Below are 16,289 nucleotides of genomic sequence, written 5' to 3' on the forward strand. Positions count from 1 at the left end.
CTACAGACTTGTACTAATATACTTTAGGTATATGTATATCTTATAGGAAGTAAACTCGTCACTTCAAAGTTCAATGGACATGATTTTAAGATAATGAGACAAAAGTACCTGAAAATTATATCAATTATTAAGTCTAGGAAGAAGGAAAATCTAAATACTATTTACTCTAGCTTTCCATACCAAAGTCTTAGGATTGTACTTATACGGCAATAGCAAATAATCACACCTATAAATACAGGACTATATGTGAATGAAAATTAGTTAAGAATATTCTGAAGTACAGATGTAGAAATTCCCATTGGTGTATATGCTTATTTAGATTCACTGCATGACTATAAAAAGTAAAGGGCACCAAATTCACATTTATTAAAAAGGTACTAAAAGATGAAACAAAAGCATATTCTGATTCCTGAGGTCGATAATCAAGGAATTTGAGCTGGAAGAGACCTCAGCAGATCATGTTGTCCAATCTGATTTTTCCAGAAGTTAACATGGAGGCTGAGAGAGTTCAGTGAGTAGAGCCAATGAGTGTCCTTTGCTAAACTAAAAGAAATGACAACTCGTAGTAAAAATGGTCAAAGCTTAGCAGATAATATAATGACTTTTCATCACTAAAGAGAAGCTATGATTAAGTGCAAACTCCATGAGGACTGAGTTATAGTAAATAAAACTGAGAGATGCCCAAATAACAGACATACTTACTCATTCCCCCAGTCCAGTCGCACGGTGATGTGCCGCTTAACCTCCCGCACCTGATCCTGAGTCAGGTGACCAGACAGTAGCTGCCTTCGAAGATCAATAAGTTCATTCATCACATGGCGTAGTTTGTAGAAAAGATCTACTTTGTGTTTCTGAAAGGGCATTTTTGGTGTTGGGTGAAATAAAAAATGGACATGGAAAAGGAATGAAAAAAGAAAGAGAAATAGTTAAACTATGGAAAGTGCTCATTTCTCTAAACCTCTAAAAAAGGCAATGCAAAGAGAAGTTTATCTAAGAATGTTAAAGTCCTTAGTTTGTACTGCCTAAAAACCTCCACGCAGGGACAGCTAGCGCACTGCAATCGCCCTGGGCCATGCACAGCGCTGTTTATCTCCACTCCATCCTCAACGACTCATTTCCCAGCGAATCCTCCTCACTACACTTAATCGGAACGGGAAGTCACAGAGGAGCTGAGATCTGTTTGCTCCGACAGAAGGTGCTAGCCTGGGCAACCAAGATTCCACCCATCCAGAAGCATCTCCGGTTTTTCCAGGAGGAATACTCAGCGGGGGGAGGGAGAGCGAGAATCACTTGCCCTATTTAAAGGCACTCCGGTTTCACATAAAGCCGAGGTCTCCGGAGGAACATTCCCTCCTGGTTTCCAGGCCTCATCCGGCTTTAATGAGCTTCTGTAAACAGTATGTGTCCCTAGTGTCACAGATGCCTCGTCTTTTTAGTTTAATAAAAAGTGTCACCTTCATAAGAGTTAAGTGGGAACCTTTCAATGAACTTAATGATGTCACAGTGGCTATACTTACAAGAAAAAAATGTAAGTGCCATGACAGTAGACGCTTGAGCAAAACGATGTACTTAAGAACATAGATTTTAAAACTAAATTCCTATTTGCTCACAAATGAAATTTTTATTTGGGGATTTTTAGGTTTCTCTTTGTATTATAGAGAAGCATAATTTTATATAATTAAAATTCATGGGCTGTAACTTATCTGAATAGAGTGCTTTGAAAGACAGATCAGCCAATCCTGTGATTTTCAGCCGGTGCGTCGCAAGAACGTTTGAAACAGGCACTACCTGCCTATTGAGCAGGGGCACTGGCCTCTTTTCCCTTACGGTGTCAAATACAAAAATGACAACAGGCAACACAACAATAGCCATCCGGCGTGAAAGAATCAAAATTATACCCATTTTCTTTGTCAGATAGGCATAAAATAGAATATATTTTTGATGTGCCACAGAATTTTAGTAATTAGTTTATGTGTGTCATGAAATGAAAATGACTGACATACTATTTGTTAGTAAAATCTCTATCTGAGATTTCCCCTAAAAGGGGGCTTGCCAAAATAAGCTTGATCTAAGTGGCCATAAATAAACTTAATTATACAGTAAGTTACAAATGTTTTTGCTTTGTTAATTGTAAAGCAAATTGGCTAATGTTTTTAGATGGCAGTGATCTTATGACAAATGTTAAAAACATCATACTACTGAGAAATCACCTAATGGAGCACTAGACTTAAAGGTCTATCTTAAAGAGAAATTATTTTTAACTGGAAAACCTACGGACTCATGTTCTCTAAGAACATTTCAAAAGGCATGCTGGCCCTTCTTTAGTGCATGAGCATATGAAGAAAGTTAAGCACCTGCTGGGACACAAGCTGGCCGAAGGGCAGGATTTACAGGCCTGCCAGCTCAAAAAGCAAGGCCGAAGCAAACGGCATCATCTGGCAAAGTGAGATCTTGAAGACAAGCAGTAAAGGCAGTGCGGTTCTGATAAAACAGGGCTACCTATCTAAATTTAAAACAGAAAGTTGGAATTATTATTTTCCCACGGAACCACATGTAATAACCCACTGCATATGTACATGAGCACTTATTCGTTCACTCAATTAACAAATGCTCACGGAGCAGCGGAGGAATGCTACCATTGTGTTGTGATCAGAAGTTCCTACTCCTGTGTTTTCATTCCACAGAGCAGAGACGGGCAAAAGGAAAAGAAATAAATGATGGTGGTTAAGGTCTAAGAAGCAATGTTAAAGCAGAATAGGGACAGTGGGTAGCTGTTGGTGGGCTGGCGGGGACAGGGAGAGGTGCTCCTTAGGTAGGGTGGCCAGGGAAAGGCTTCTCTGGGAGCTGAACTGAGAACAGAAACATGAAGGCAGTGAGGTGACAGCATCTGAGAAAACTGGGGGAGTTTCAGAGGCATCAGTCAGCAAGCGCAAACGCCTTGATGCGGAGGGGACTTGGCGTGGACAGAGATCCGTGCCCCGGGCGGCGTGAACCGGGAGTGGTGATGCTGCAGTCAGAGGCCACAGGGGCCAGATGAGGCCGCCTGCGTGCCATCTTTGGCTTTTATTCCAAACAAGATGGGAAGCCCCTGGAAATTTGCAGCAGAAGTGTGGTGTGCTATGACTTAAGTCTTGAAAGCATCACCCTGAGGGCTCTGTTGAGGGGAAACCATGAAAAAGAGGAACGCAGGGGTCCCAGTGAAAAGCTCTTGATTGCAATGACCCCCAGAATGACGCCTGACGGGATGAAGGTCAGACGGTGGTGATAAAAATGGTAAGGCTTGGTTTTGACATGACCGAGCTAGCAAGATCTGTGGATAGATTAGGGGTGGGAAATGAATGAAGTCAAAGATCACCCCTTTTCCTGGCCTGGGAACACATCTGCAAGAGGGAAACAGGGTTTAATTTGGACATGCTAATTTGACAGGTGACATTCCGACGTCAGAAAATCGAGAATTGTCTAGCCGAGAAAACTATGAGGGAGGAATAAGCAGGGAGATGAAAGAAAAAGCAATATTGAAAACAGTATTTTAAAAAGGACTTTGTCAAATGCACTGAAAGATTAAATAGAATACAGACTGAGAACTGGTCACTGGATTTGGCATGGTAGTGCCCATCACTGACCTCTACAAGGGCAGTTTTGATGGCATGAGTGAGTTCATGAGAGAACTGAGCACGGATGAACCTAGAGGATATTATGCTAAGTGAAATAAGTCAGCCAGAGAAAGACAAACATATGATATCACTTATATGTGGAATTTAAAAAAACAAATGAACAAAACAAAAACAGACTCATAGAAACAGAGATCAAACTGATGGTTGCCAGAGGGGTGGGGTGGGGGGGTGGTGAGAAGATGGGTGAAAAAGAAGGGGAATGTAGTTTAAAATATTGTGACAGCTGCATGATGACAGCTGGTTACTTGACTTAGTGTGGTGATCGCATCATAAGGTATATAAATGTTGAGTCACTATATTGTACACTATATTGTAAACTAATATAATAATGTGTACCAACTATATTTAAATTTTAAAAAGAAAACAAACAAAAAAAGAAATGGAGACAGAGCACAGACAATTCTTTTGTAGAATTTTCAGTAATTGGAGGCAAAGCAATGAGGTAGCAGAACAGGGCTGTGTGACCAAGGGAGAGAATTTCAGGCTATTTGTATGCTGAAGGGAGTGATCTAATAGAGAGAGAATATTTGATGATGCAGGTGTTAAATTCCTGAGTAGCCAAAAAGAGGTGGGTCCCAGGTCAAAAGAGGAGGCTTCGCTTAAGCTGGATACCCTGAATTTTGGCACAAAGAGGAAAGTATAGGATGTGGCTAATGCCACAGTAGTTGGGAGGTTTGGTGACAGGAGACCGTATGTTTCCTCGGTTGCTTTAGTCTCAAGGACATAAAATGCAAGGCCATCGGCTGAGAGTGAGAGGGGTGGGAGCGAGTCTGAGACTAGAGAAGATGGAAGACAGTTCCATAGAGAGTGGTAACACAGATCAGCAGGGGAACGGGAGTTCAACTCCCAGATCTGTGAGCATGAATTAAAAGGTTGTGTTTTTGTTAAGCCAAGGACATCTGACGCTTGAACAACATGGGTTTAAACTAGGCAAATCCACTTATACCCAGGTTTTTTCTCAATATTAAATACCTGCACATTTTCAATCCATGAGCGGCAGTCCATGGATGTGGAGGGCCAACTGTATGCATTGACCTACGCTACTTCACACTGGGACCTTGAGCATCTGCAGATTCTGGTACCCATGGAAAGTCCTGGAACCAACCCCTGAGGATACTGAGGGACAACTAAGCTTTGGGGGAGTCAAAAGTTATACACGGATTTTCAACTGTGCTGGGCGTCAGCACCCCTAACCCATGTTGTTCAAGAGTCAATGTATAATGTTTATTGATACTGAAATATTACATACATGTGTATATGTACACACACCGTTCAAGGTGAGCAATCTGGCGACTGGCCCCCGAACACACGGTTTACCTAGGATCACCTGACCCCACAGGCCAGCGGGATATCCCACTCAGCTTTTCCACTGAGAGGTCTGCTCCTCAGCAGATTAAAACAACAGTGTGATGAGGCAGGGGTAAGGGTTAGCTTTCCTGCACAATCATCCCTAGTTCCTGTCACTGCTCAAATAAAAGCAGGGGAGGGGTTAAGTATATGAGGAAAAAGAAATCTGTAGCCCATCTTAGCCACACGTTCAGCTTCTCCAAAAGCTCAATAGTCTAATATTTGTCAAGAACAGTCACAGACTATTTGGGAAACAGACCAAAGAATCAGCAGAAACTATAAATTTAACTACTTTGCAACCATGTGCCAAGAAGAATTTGCCTCTCTTTGTGCAAGAATCCCTGTAACTCTGCAGAAAAAATCTGAGGCTTAATACTCCCGATTTAAAAATTATTTTTACTGAACTGCATGCAACCCAATGTGGGAGAAAGGTTGTGCTGCGATGATGCCTCTGAATTAGCAGATGAGCAACACTGTAGAGGATCCATCCTAACGTACGCCATCTTTATTTAAAACTACATATTCATAAAGGCATGCTGATATGATTATAAAACTCTACTTAAAATTACATCAAAAGTAATGATCTCCTCAAAGAGAACAAATGTCCTGCCATTAGTACGAAAAACTTTAGGTGAAAATCAATTTAATGAAAGTTAAACTATACATCTAAAATTCAAGTTGTTAAGGGAAGAGTCCCAGATGTCTCCATTTTACCTCTTACTTTGGAACATTTACTTTACATGTTGATAGATGGTTTATTGTCTCATTTCTTGTTAACAAAATAACCATTTTAAACTTGAATTTATTTAAACTTCTCCAATATTCCTTTTCTTTAAAATTGCTATTAATAATCAAACCTCTTACCATAAGTTAACCTCTAATCCTATTCAAAATGTTTGTGTTATACCACAAAGCTTTAGAGCTCATCTCAGTACAATATAAAAACATCTAAACTGCAGTACCTGCAACACTAATCACCTTTCTGCTGCAAATATCTTTTAAGTCCAGGATTTCAACTTCCATTTTAGGTTGTTGAACTACATAATTAGCAAAGGCTTGAAAATGAATTCAAAAGAGAAAATCCTGTGAAACAAAACAATATCTGAATCCAAGCTATTTCGCACTTATCTCCACGTACATATTTGTAAGAAATACAAATGCAAACAAGCAATGTGAAAATTACTCTTAGACCAGTGGTTCCCACTGTGGGGCACACGCCCCGCAGGGGGGCAATGTGATTTTTAAGGGGGGCAATTCGAGAATGAGTTATTAACAGTGAATTTTTTGCATTTCTTATAGTTCTAGAGGCCTCGTATACAGTATATAAATATATATTGTGACATATTTGTGCAATTCAGTTCTCAATTATGTTTTGAAACTTCATTTGCTATTTTTTCAGATCACTTCATATTATTATTATTTCTAAACAATTTCTTAGTGGTTTCTTCCTCAGCTCTTCAACTGTCCTTTCGTTCTTTTTTTCTCTTTCATGGATGCCATGTTTTTGGGAGCTTGTTTAGACCAAGTGAATGGCCTTGTAGGCTTCCTCGACGTGAGTAGGAGCTCACTTTTTGAGTAATAAGGATCATATGTCAAGGGGGCAGGATTTTAGAGATGCTTAGGTGGGGCATGGCCAACAAAAGCTGGGAACCACCGTTTTAAACTGCTCACTAATATGGGTATGCCTCTACTGTACAATCTATTTGCTTGGCCTGAATACTTACTCCTCCACCTCTAAATGCATGTATGCTATGCATGCGCCTGTGTGGGTGTGGGTGTGATGGGTCTGAAGGGTGTGTGTGGGGGGACAGGGAGATAGAAACAGGAGAATTGGTTAAAAGTCTTTAAAAGGCTGTGAGGCCAAACTGGTTTGGCTCAGTGGATAGAGCATCGGCCTGCAGACTGAAGGGTCCCAGGTTCGATTCCGGTCAAGGGCATGTACCTTGGCTGAGGGCACATCCCCAGTAGGGGGTGTGCAGGAGGCAGCTGATCGATGTTTCTCTCTCATCCAAGTTTCTACCTCTCCATCCCTCTCCCTTCCTCTCTGTAAAAAAAAAAATCAATAAAATATATTAAAAAATAAAAATAAAAGGCTGTGAGACTGTCAGGTCGTCACTCCTACTCTATGCTGCCTGGCTTTCCCCACAAGATCGGCCACTCTCTGCAGAGGTTAAAGCAGGGTCAGCACATGAGGGGCACCAAAAGAGCTGATGGTGTTAAACAAGCAGCTGACATGAAAGCCTACGTGGTCAACAGGCTGACATCCCCGGTGCCTCGCCCACACTGAGCTCCCCAGCGTCGCTAGCCAGCCTCCACCTCCAGGAGGGCAAGCAGAGGGTCCTCCTCTTCCCCGTGACAAGCTGGGCCTCTCTACTCTCTCCACAGTCATGCCCAGCAGTCAGTCAACACTAGCCCCGCTCACAAAACTTTGTCAATATTTTAATGCTTCATTCTTAAGTAGGAATAGAAAATACCACCATATAATGAACAAACAGAAACAATATTAGGAGTAAAAGAACATTTCACATAAAATAGTACTTTCAGGCAGCACAGAGGTGTTATGTATTACACCCATGAAGTAAGAACAGGATATAACAGGAGTTAAAGGGCCAGAGCCCACAGGGTTTTTGGAGATTAGAAATAAGATAGTTGTGGTTATAAGCACAATCTAGTACAAAGGATAGGATAGAAATAGAAGAATTCTGCCAGAAAGCAGAAGAAAAAAGGTAATAAAATAACAAATGGGGGAGAAGATGTAAGAAAATGAGTGAATCATTCTAAGATGGCCAATTCTAAGAGAAAACGATGAAAACAAAAGCGAAGGTGTCAAAGTAACGCAATACCCGTCCCGGGACCGAAGGACATGAGTTTCCAGGCGGGCAGAGCTCACGGAGGAGCCAGCATGATCAATGAAAAGGGACGCAACTAGGAGCAGCACTGAAAACTGCACGACACTAAAACCTTCCGTGGAAAAAAATTGTCACTCACAGCCAGGAACTAGAGTAACACTGGGCTTCTGAACAACACTGGGAACTAGACAATCAGGAAGCAACGCTTTAAAGCTTCTGTCCTGTGTTTGTAACCGAGAATTTTATGTCAACCCAAGCTATCTATCAAGGGTAAGGATATATTGAAGACATTCCAAATATGCAAAATCTCCAAAAAAACCAAAACTCTCCCACACACATTTCTCAGGAAGATATGGAGAAAGTGATTCATCAAATGAGGAAATAAATCAAAAATTAAGATGACACTGGTTTAACCCAGAAGACAAGGGGACCTAGGGAAAGGGCAGGGAAAATTCTCAGGCCAGATTAACACAAGATACTGGAGGCTTCATACAGGACATCGGTGAGAAAAACATTAAACTGGTAAAACACCTAAAATGTTTTAACATACTCAAAGGAGATTTTCATCTCTGCCAGAAGGTCAGGATGTACAAAAAAGAGGAAACAAAACAAATGAAAAGAGAGACAATTATTAACTATTAAAAAACAAGGTTGCCCTGGCCAGTGTTCTCAGCAGTTAGAGTGTCAGCCCACACACTGAAGGTCTCGGGTTCGATCCCCAGTCAAGGGTACACACCTGGGTTGCAGGTTCAATCCCCGGCCCTGGTAGGGGCGGTGCAGGAGGCAACCAATCGATGTGTCTCTCACATCAATGCTATTCTCCCTCTTTTCCCTCTTCCCCCTCTCCCTTCCTCCCTTCCACTCTCTCTAAAAAAACACACCAAAATCAATCGGAAAATTATCCTTGGGTGAGGATTAACAAAAAACAGAAAAAAGCCCCACATACAACAAAGAAATGTAATCTTACTTCACTACGTGGCTCTGATATAAAATTAGCCACACAGGCATAATAGTAACTGCATATTGATTTAACAAAAAATATGTAACTATTTTGTAAGTATTGGAGTAGGGGAAGAGCATTTGAGTATAAAGAACATTCAGAGCTGAACTCTTATCTCCTCATCTTACTGGCAATAATCTAAACGACTGCTGATAAAAGTAAAAGAAGAAAGTGCCAAAGCAGGACTGTATTTGAACATCAAAAAGACAAAAATCAGCCCTGACTGGTTTGAATCAGTGGAAGGAGTGTCGGCCTGTGGACTCAAGGAGTCCCAGGTTCGATTCCGGTCAAGGGCATGTGCCTTGGTTGCGGGCACATCCCCGGTGGGAGGTGTGCAGGAGGCAGCTGATCGATGTTTCTCTCCCATCGATGTTTCTGACTCTCTGTCCCTCTCCCTTCCTCTCTGTAAAAAATCAATAAAATATATATATATATAAAATTAAAAAAAGACAAAAATCATAATCACAGAAGAAATACACTTGTAAGATAGACAATGAACATATCAAAATGGCTACAGACTTTGCTTACCGTGCTCAGACATCAATGCCAATGGGGACTGCAGCCCAGAAGTCAAGAGAGGCTGAGACTCGCAAGGGCACAATGAAGAATTAGGAAAGAGCATTAAGAGCAATGAGCTATCATTAGAGACCAAGGCCAAGGCCACCCACACCCTTGTATTTCCAATCACTGTGCACGGACGGGAGGCTTGCGGAGTGAATAGGCCGACAGAGAAAAATGGATTCACTGGGAACATGGTGCTGAGGAGAGCTCTATGGATACCATGGACCGCCAGAAAGACAAGCAAGTGGTCCTAGAGCCACTTAAGCCTGAAACATCGCTGGAGGCAAAAATGACAAAACTTGCAGCACATCACAAGGCAGCGGGGTTCTTTGGAAAAAAACAATAATGCTGGGAAGAATAGAAGGCAGCAGGCAAAGAGGAACAGATATGAGAGAGACCGATTCCATAGAAGAAGCACAGACACGGGTCTACAGGAGCTGAGCAGGGCTGGTGAAGACAGGACAACACTCATTCACAGAGTCACCAGGAGTCGACGCTAAGATGCATGTAATACAAGGCCACTAAATGAGTCCTAAAATTGTATAAATCAAGATATACAGGAAAACAACATTATTTAGAAATGGGAATCTCAGAATAACTAACTAAAAGAGCTAAGTAAAATGGGTGGGCAGTGGAAATAAGGAATGGGGAGAGATAGGGCAAAGAACTACTGTTTTTCATTAAAGGCCTAGTTGTCTTTTATGTACGATTTAAAAACCCATATATACATATTTTGCTGATTTCTTTAAAACATGAAATTAAAAAAATTTCTACCATGAAAGGCCTTCACACACTCACATATGAGTCTAACTAAAATTGGGAAACTCTGAACAAGATAGGTGGATTATATCAATGTCAATATCCTGGTTGCAATACTATAATATAGTTTTGGAGATATTATCATTGAAGGAAACTGAGTAAAGGTTACATAAAATCTCTCAGCATTTTCTTTTTTTTTTTAAATTGATTTGAGCCGAAACCGGTTTGGCTCAGTGGATGGAGCGTTGGCCTGCAGACTGAAGGGTCCCAGGTTCGATTCCGGTCAAGGGCATGTACCTCAGTTGCAGGCACATCCCCAGTAGGAGATGTGCAGGAGGCAGCTGATCGATGTTTCTCTCTCATCGATGTTTCTAACTATCTCTCTCCCTTCCTCTCTGTAAAAAATCAATAAAATATATTTTTTTAAAAAATTGATTTGAGAAAGCAAAGGAGAGAGTGATTGAGAAAGGGAGAGAGAGATCAAAACATTGAGAGAAATAGAAAAATCTATGTGAGAAACATCAACTGGTTGCCTCTTGCCACATGCCCTGACCAGGGACTGACCCCAAAACCTGGGTATGTGCCCTGACCGGGAATCAAACCCACCACCTTCTGGTGTATGGAACGATGCTCCAACCAAATGAGCCACCCCGGCCAGGGCTCTGCAACGCTTCTTCAGACTGAGAATCTATAATTACCTCACAATAAAAAGAAGGGAGACCATGAAATAAGTGCTCATTGTTAGAATGATTTGATGTTGTAAATAAATTAAGTAACGCCCGAATTAGTGCCTAAATTCAGAGCTATTCCACAAGGAACTTTGTAAACTCAAAGATAGTATCTATATGGATGAAGGCCCACAAGCAGACACATCAACTTTGGAAAGGAGGAGAAACAAGAAAAGACATGCCCTACTAAATATTAAGACTTACTTTAGCATATATTAAGACATCCCACAAAGCCATCTTAATAAAAATTGACGCATTACCGACAACAAAAAGGAGAGCCCAGAAGCAAACTCGTATGAGCAGCTGGTAGATAGTAGAGATGGCATTACAAATCAGCGGGGAGCAAACAGCTTGGTTAGTAGGTGGTGTGGGGAAAGCTGGCTTTAATATTGAGAAGAGTGAAGTTGGAATTCCAGATCTCCATCTGGAGGAGGAATTCCAGATGGTAAAGTCATAAATGTGAAAGGTAAAATCATGTAACTAATCAAATAAAAAGTAGTAGGAGTATCTTCTCGACTGAGATGGGGTACGATCTGTTAAACAAGGGTCATGGACAGAAAATCAGAGTTCCCTTTACTTGGAAGTTTAAATACTTTGGGACCAAGAATATGTTAAAATAAAATGATAGTAAATGTCAGGAAGCTGTCATTCTAACAATACTGCTATTAATTAGGTGAGAAATAACACAAGTGATAAGATCTGAATTATTATTGTCAGTATTGGCCCTTATTTTAATGACAGAATCAATCAGAAATTAAGCATACACTAAATGAAATAAAGAACAATTTACAGAAATTTAACAGTAGAGTAGATGATTCTGAGAATCAAAGCGACGAAGTGGAATACAAGGAAGCAAAAAACACCCAGTCAGAAGAGAAAAAAAAAAAGAATCCCAAAATATGAAGATAGCATAAACAGCCTCAGGGACAACTTCAGGCACACCAACATTCGCGTTATGGGGGTGCCAGAGGGGAAGAGAGGCAACAAGATATTGAAAACCTATTTGACAAAATGACAGAAATCCTTCCCTACCTGGTGAAAGAATTAGACTTACAAGTCCAGAAAGCACAGAGAGTCCCAAACAAGAGAAACCCAAAAAGGCTCACACCCAGACACATCATAACTAAAATGCCAAAGTTTAAACACAAAGAGAGAATCTTAAAGCAGCAAGAGGAAGGCAATTAACTACAAGAGAGCACCCATATGACTATCAGCTGATTTCTCAATAGAAACTTTGTAGGCCAGAAGGGAGTGGCAAGCAATATTCAAAGTGATGAATAGTAAGGACCTACAACCAAGATTACTCTGCCCAGCAAAGCTCTCATTTAGAATTGAAGGTCAGACACAGAGCTTCACAAACAAGAAAAAGCTAAAGGAGTGCATCACCACCTAAACCAGTATTATATGAAATTTTGAAGGGTATTATTTAAGAAGAGATAAAAAAAAAAAAGTGAATAAAATGGCAACAAATACAAATCTACCAACAAGTGAATCTAAAAATCAAAATAAACGAACAAGAAATCTAATGAACAAAATAAACTGGTGAATGAAAAAGAATCAGAGGCATGGAAGCATGGAACAGGCTGACGAATCTCAGAGGGAAAGGGGGGGGGGCGGGGGGAGATGAACCAAAGATCTTACTGTCTATGGACACAGACAGTAGGGTGCTGAAGGCCTATGGTAGGGCGAGACCTGGGTAGAGGGGAGCAATGGGGGGAGGGGGACATCTATAATACTCTCAACAATAATGATTTAAAAAATGATTTAGCTTCCCATATGTATGACAGATGCTGCTAAAATAAGCTGAAACTACTGAGGGAATAATTTTTAATCTGTATATTGTCTTCAAGAAAGAAAACCAGATTCCTTTACCAACATATTTACAAGGGATCAGTTCTTGTCACCACTGCATTCTAAGGCATAACACAAAACAGTTCTTTAAGTACACAATACATATTTGATGAAGGCATAAAAAATGACACGAAGAAAAAATAGGTTCTATGAGAGGTATTTTAATAAAATTAACCACAAAATGTAAGCTCTATCACTAGGCTGTAAAGGTCATGAAGGCAGGTAATTGTGTCTACTTCATTGACTGTTGTATTCTAGAGATACAAAGTATTAGATAAGAAATGATTAATAGTTCTAGAATGGAAGAAGGAACAAAAAGCTCACAAGGTCTTCTTATAGGAAGAAAATTATAGAGAAAAGAACAAGGAAATGATTATCACAAGAGATAATGGCCATTTCAGCAGAGAAGGGAGCATAAGGGGCTTCTAAATTACTGTCAATGTTTATTTCTTTTTTTATAAATTTATCTTTCAATTACAGTTGACCTACAACATAGTAGTTACAGGTATACTATGTAACTTTTTATATGTACCTAATGCATATGTAACTGCAATCCCAAAACAGAAGAGAGAATACAGATAGAAGCAATATTTGAAAACTTAGACTTTTTCAAAGCCAATGAAAGACATCAAGCCATAGATTCAAGTAGTGCTGAGAACTCCCAACATGGCTGAAGATATTTAAAGGGGGCCACAAAGAGAGGAAACCAAGAAGATCCTATCATAACTGTGTATTGCACACCCAGATATAAAATATTCAATACTTAACATTCCTTGTATTTTTACACTCCAGTCAGCAAAACGCATAAGCAATGAGCAGATGACATGCTGAAGAGATACAGATAAGACTATTTTAACCTAGATTTCCAACAGGATCCCCAATCTAGAATATTCTAACATTCTGTACCATTTTCACCACAGAACAAAATGCTCCTGCAACCCCAGTATGTCTTCTCCCGGACTACCATCTAAAGGCAGCACAGGCGGCCCGGAGCTGTCTCTCTGCTGCAACCGTTTGGACGGAACAGACCCAGGGGCGCCCTCCTCCCAGCCTCCGCCACCTCCTGCCTCTTATCCGGTCCCCACCTTCAGAACCCCCTCCGAGACCGGACAACCCAGAGGGTTCCCTCCTGTAACTCCCTGTGCCGAGCACGAGCCCCCACATTCGTCAGGATTACCCCCCCGGGTAGAGGCCGCGGCCCCCGCCCGGCCCCCTGCCTCTGCGGCCTCCTCACCCACCGAGCTCTGGCTCCCATTCCACCCGCAGGACAGTGACCAGTGACGGGGGCTCTCGAGGGCGGGGGCGCTGCTCCCCCGAGTTGGAGGAGAAGCGCGGGCGCTGAGCGTCTTACAGCCGCGTTCTCTCCAGGCCGCGCCGCAGCCTCCCCGCGTGCGGCCTCCCCGCGTGCGGCCTCCCCGCGTGCGGCCTCCCCACGTGTGGGGGCAGCACTCAGGGCCGTGGACCCGCCCGGGCCTCGGGGAGGAGCCTGAGCCAGGCCTGTGGGCGCTGCGGCCCTGGTTCTGCCCGCACAGAGCTCTGGCCTCCTGGAGAGCCACGTCCGGGGTGAGCAGGGGAAAGGCATCAGGAAGAGGGGCGACACCTGCCCCCCATCTGCAGGCTACGGCCCCAGCTCCTCTGGGTGAGTATCACTTGGAAAGGCTCCCCCTCCAGCACGACCCGGGGCCTGGGGAGCCCAGCGGCCTGTGAGGGGTCCCCTGCACCCCTTGGGGTCTGGCTCTTACCCGAGTCTCCCCCCCAAACTACTAGCCATTCTTTTCACCCCCTGAAGCCCTCTCCCTTGCACTGGACCCAACGAAACAATAAAGCTCTTTGCAGCAAAAAAAAATAATAAAGGCAGCACAAAAATCCTGTCAGAACATGGGCCTATGCGCCTGTATTTTTTGTTTTGGAAATACTGACAAAATAAACAATGAACTGGAACGCAGGGATCGCAGGGCCGGGCCGGTGCAGAGGCGGCTGGGTCCTCTTGCGGGAGGCAGGGGCGGTGCGGGCGCCGTCGCTGTGGGCCCTGGGCCGTCCTCACAGCAGCTCTGGGCCCCGCGCCCTCCGACAGGGACGGAGGACAGCCCTGCGCCTCCTTAGCTCCGGGGGCTCTGAGATGACGGGGCTTGTGACACGGGCGCTTTCTGCCACCTAACTCCTCATCTATATAATGGAAATAATACTGTCTTCTTCAATGTTGTCATGTGGACTTGATTTTTTTAAAAACATCTATAATATAGCAAGCTTTCTAAAAGTGTTAATAGCATTATCCATGTCAAAAGATTTTTTTCCATTTTTTAAAATTAAATTTATTGAGGTGACATTGGCTAATAAAATTCATATAAGCATGAAGTGTACGATTCTATGATACATCATTTGCATATTGCACTGTGTGACCACCACCGAAAATCAAATCATTTTACATCACCATATACTATTATATCTGATCCCCTTTGCCCTTTAATATCCACCCACCCCAATTCCCTCTGGTCATCACCATATTGTTGTTTGTGTCTATGAGTTTTTGTTTTTCTTGTTTGTTATTTTCATTTTTATATCCCACATATAAGTGAAATCATATGGTTTTTAACTTTTTCTGTCTGACTTATTTCACTTAGCATAATATTATTGTTTAAAATATATTTTTATTGATTTGAGGGGGAGAGGGAGGGAATGGGGAGGAGGGGGAGGGAGAAACATCAATGTGAGAGAGTAACATCGATCCCCTGCCTCCTGCACGCCCCCACTGGAAATCTGCTCTATAACCTGCTTATTTTTATTTAGTATATAATAACTCTTAAGTTCAATATATTCATTCACTTATTTAACAGATAGTGTGTATTTTTAAACACAATATGTATTAGGAAATGAATGAGTGTAAGTGTACATACAGGGCACACGGTCAGGCACTGGGTCATACAGAGATAACGAAAATAAAACAGGCACTTATCTTCATGGAATTGACAGATTAGCAAGGGAAACAATGGGAGCTAAATTATAAACCAAAGAAAAGTCCCTGAAGGTAACCCACACAGCGCTGGGATAACAACCAGGGGACCTACTTCGGTTGAATTGCTAGGGAAAGCCTTAATGAAGCAGTATGTATTTTTATTTATCTTTATTACTGAAAGTATTACAGATGCCCCCTTCCTCCCCCAATAGCCCCCTCCATCCTGCTCTCGCCCCCTCCCCAGGTCTTCCCCAAACTATTGCAATATTTAAATAGAGACCAAGGGATGAGGAGGAGGTGGAAAGTGAAGAGCCAGGGGATGAACATTCCAGGTAGAGAATGGGCAACAGCAAAGACCCCAGGTGTGGACAGCTGAATGCCTTGGCGAATGGACAGTGGAGTGGAGATGCAGACAGGGGTCATGACCAGGGGTTGGCATTTATTCTAAATGCAATAGGAACCACTGAAAGGCTGACCACCGAAGGGACACTATGATCCCACATGCATTTTAAAGAGATCAAGGTTCCTGTTGTATGGAGAAAGGAACAAAAGGAAAAGGAAATAAAA

At 42.2% G+C, this 16,289-nt stretch overlaps 1 protein-coding gene across 3 annotated transcripts in view; it reads right to left on the reverse strand.

Moving 5' to 3' along the window:
* The window catches only part of DOCK3 (dedicator of cytokinesis 3), a 179,051-nt gene that overhangs the window by 107,829 nt on the left and 54,933 nt on the right, over nucleotides 1-16,289 (reverse strand). For all 3 annotated transcript variants that reach the window (XM_081106290.1, XM_081106292.1, XM_081106291.1), the window contains exon 6: nucleotides 703-851. In XM_081106290.1, coding sequence (XP_080962416.1) covers nucleotides 703-851 — 149 coding nt within the window. The remainder of the gene's footprint in view (nucleotides 1-702; nucleotides 852-16,289) is intronic.

The sequence above is a fragment of the Myotis nattereri genome, assembly GCF_964212035.1.
Source record: "Myotis nattereri genome assembly, chromosome: 14".
NCBI classification, from domain to species: domain Eukaryota; kingdom Metazoa; phylum Chordata; class Mammalia; order Chiroptera; family Vespertilionidae; genus Myotis; species Myotis nattereri.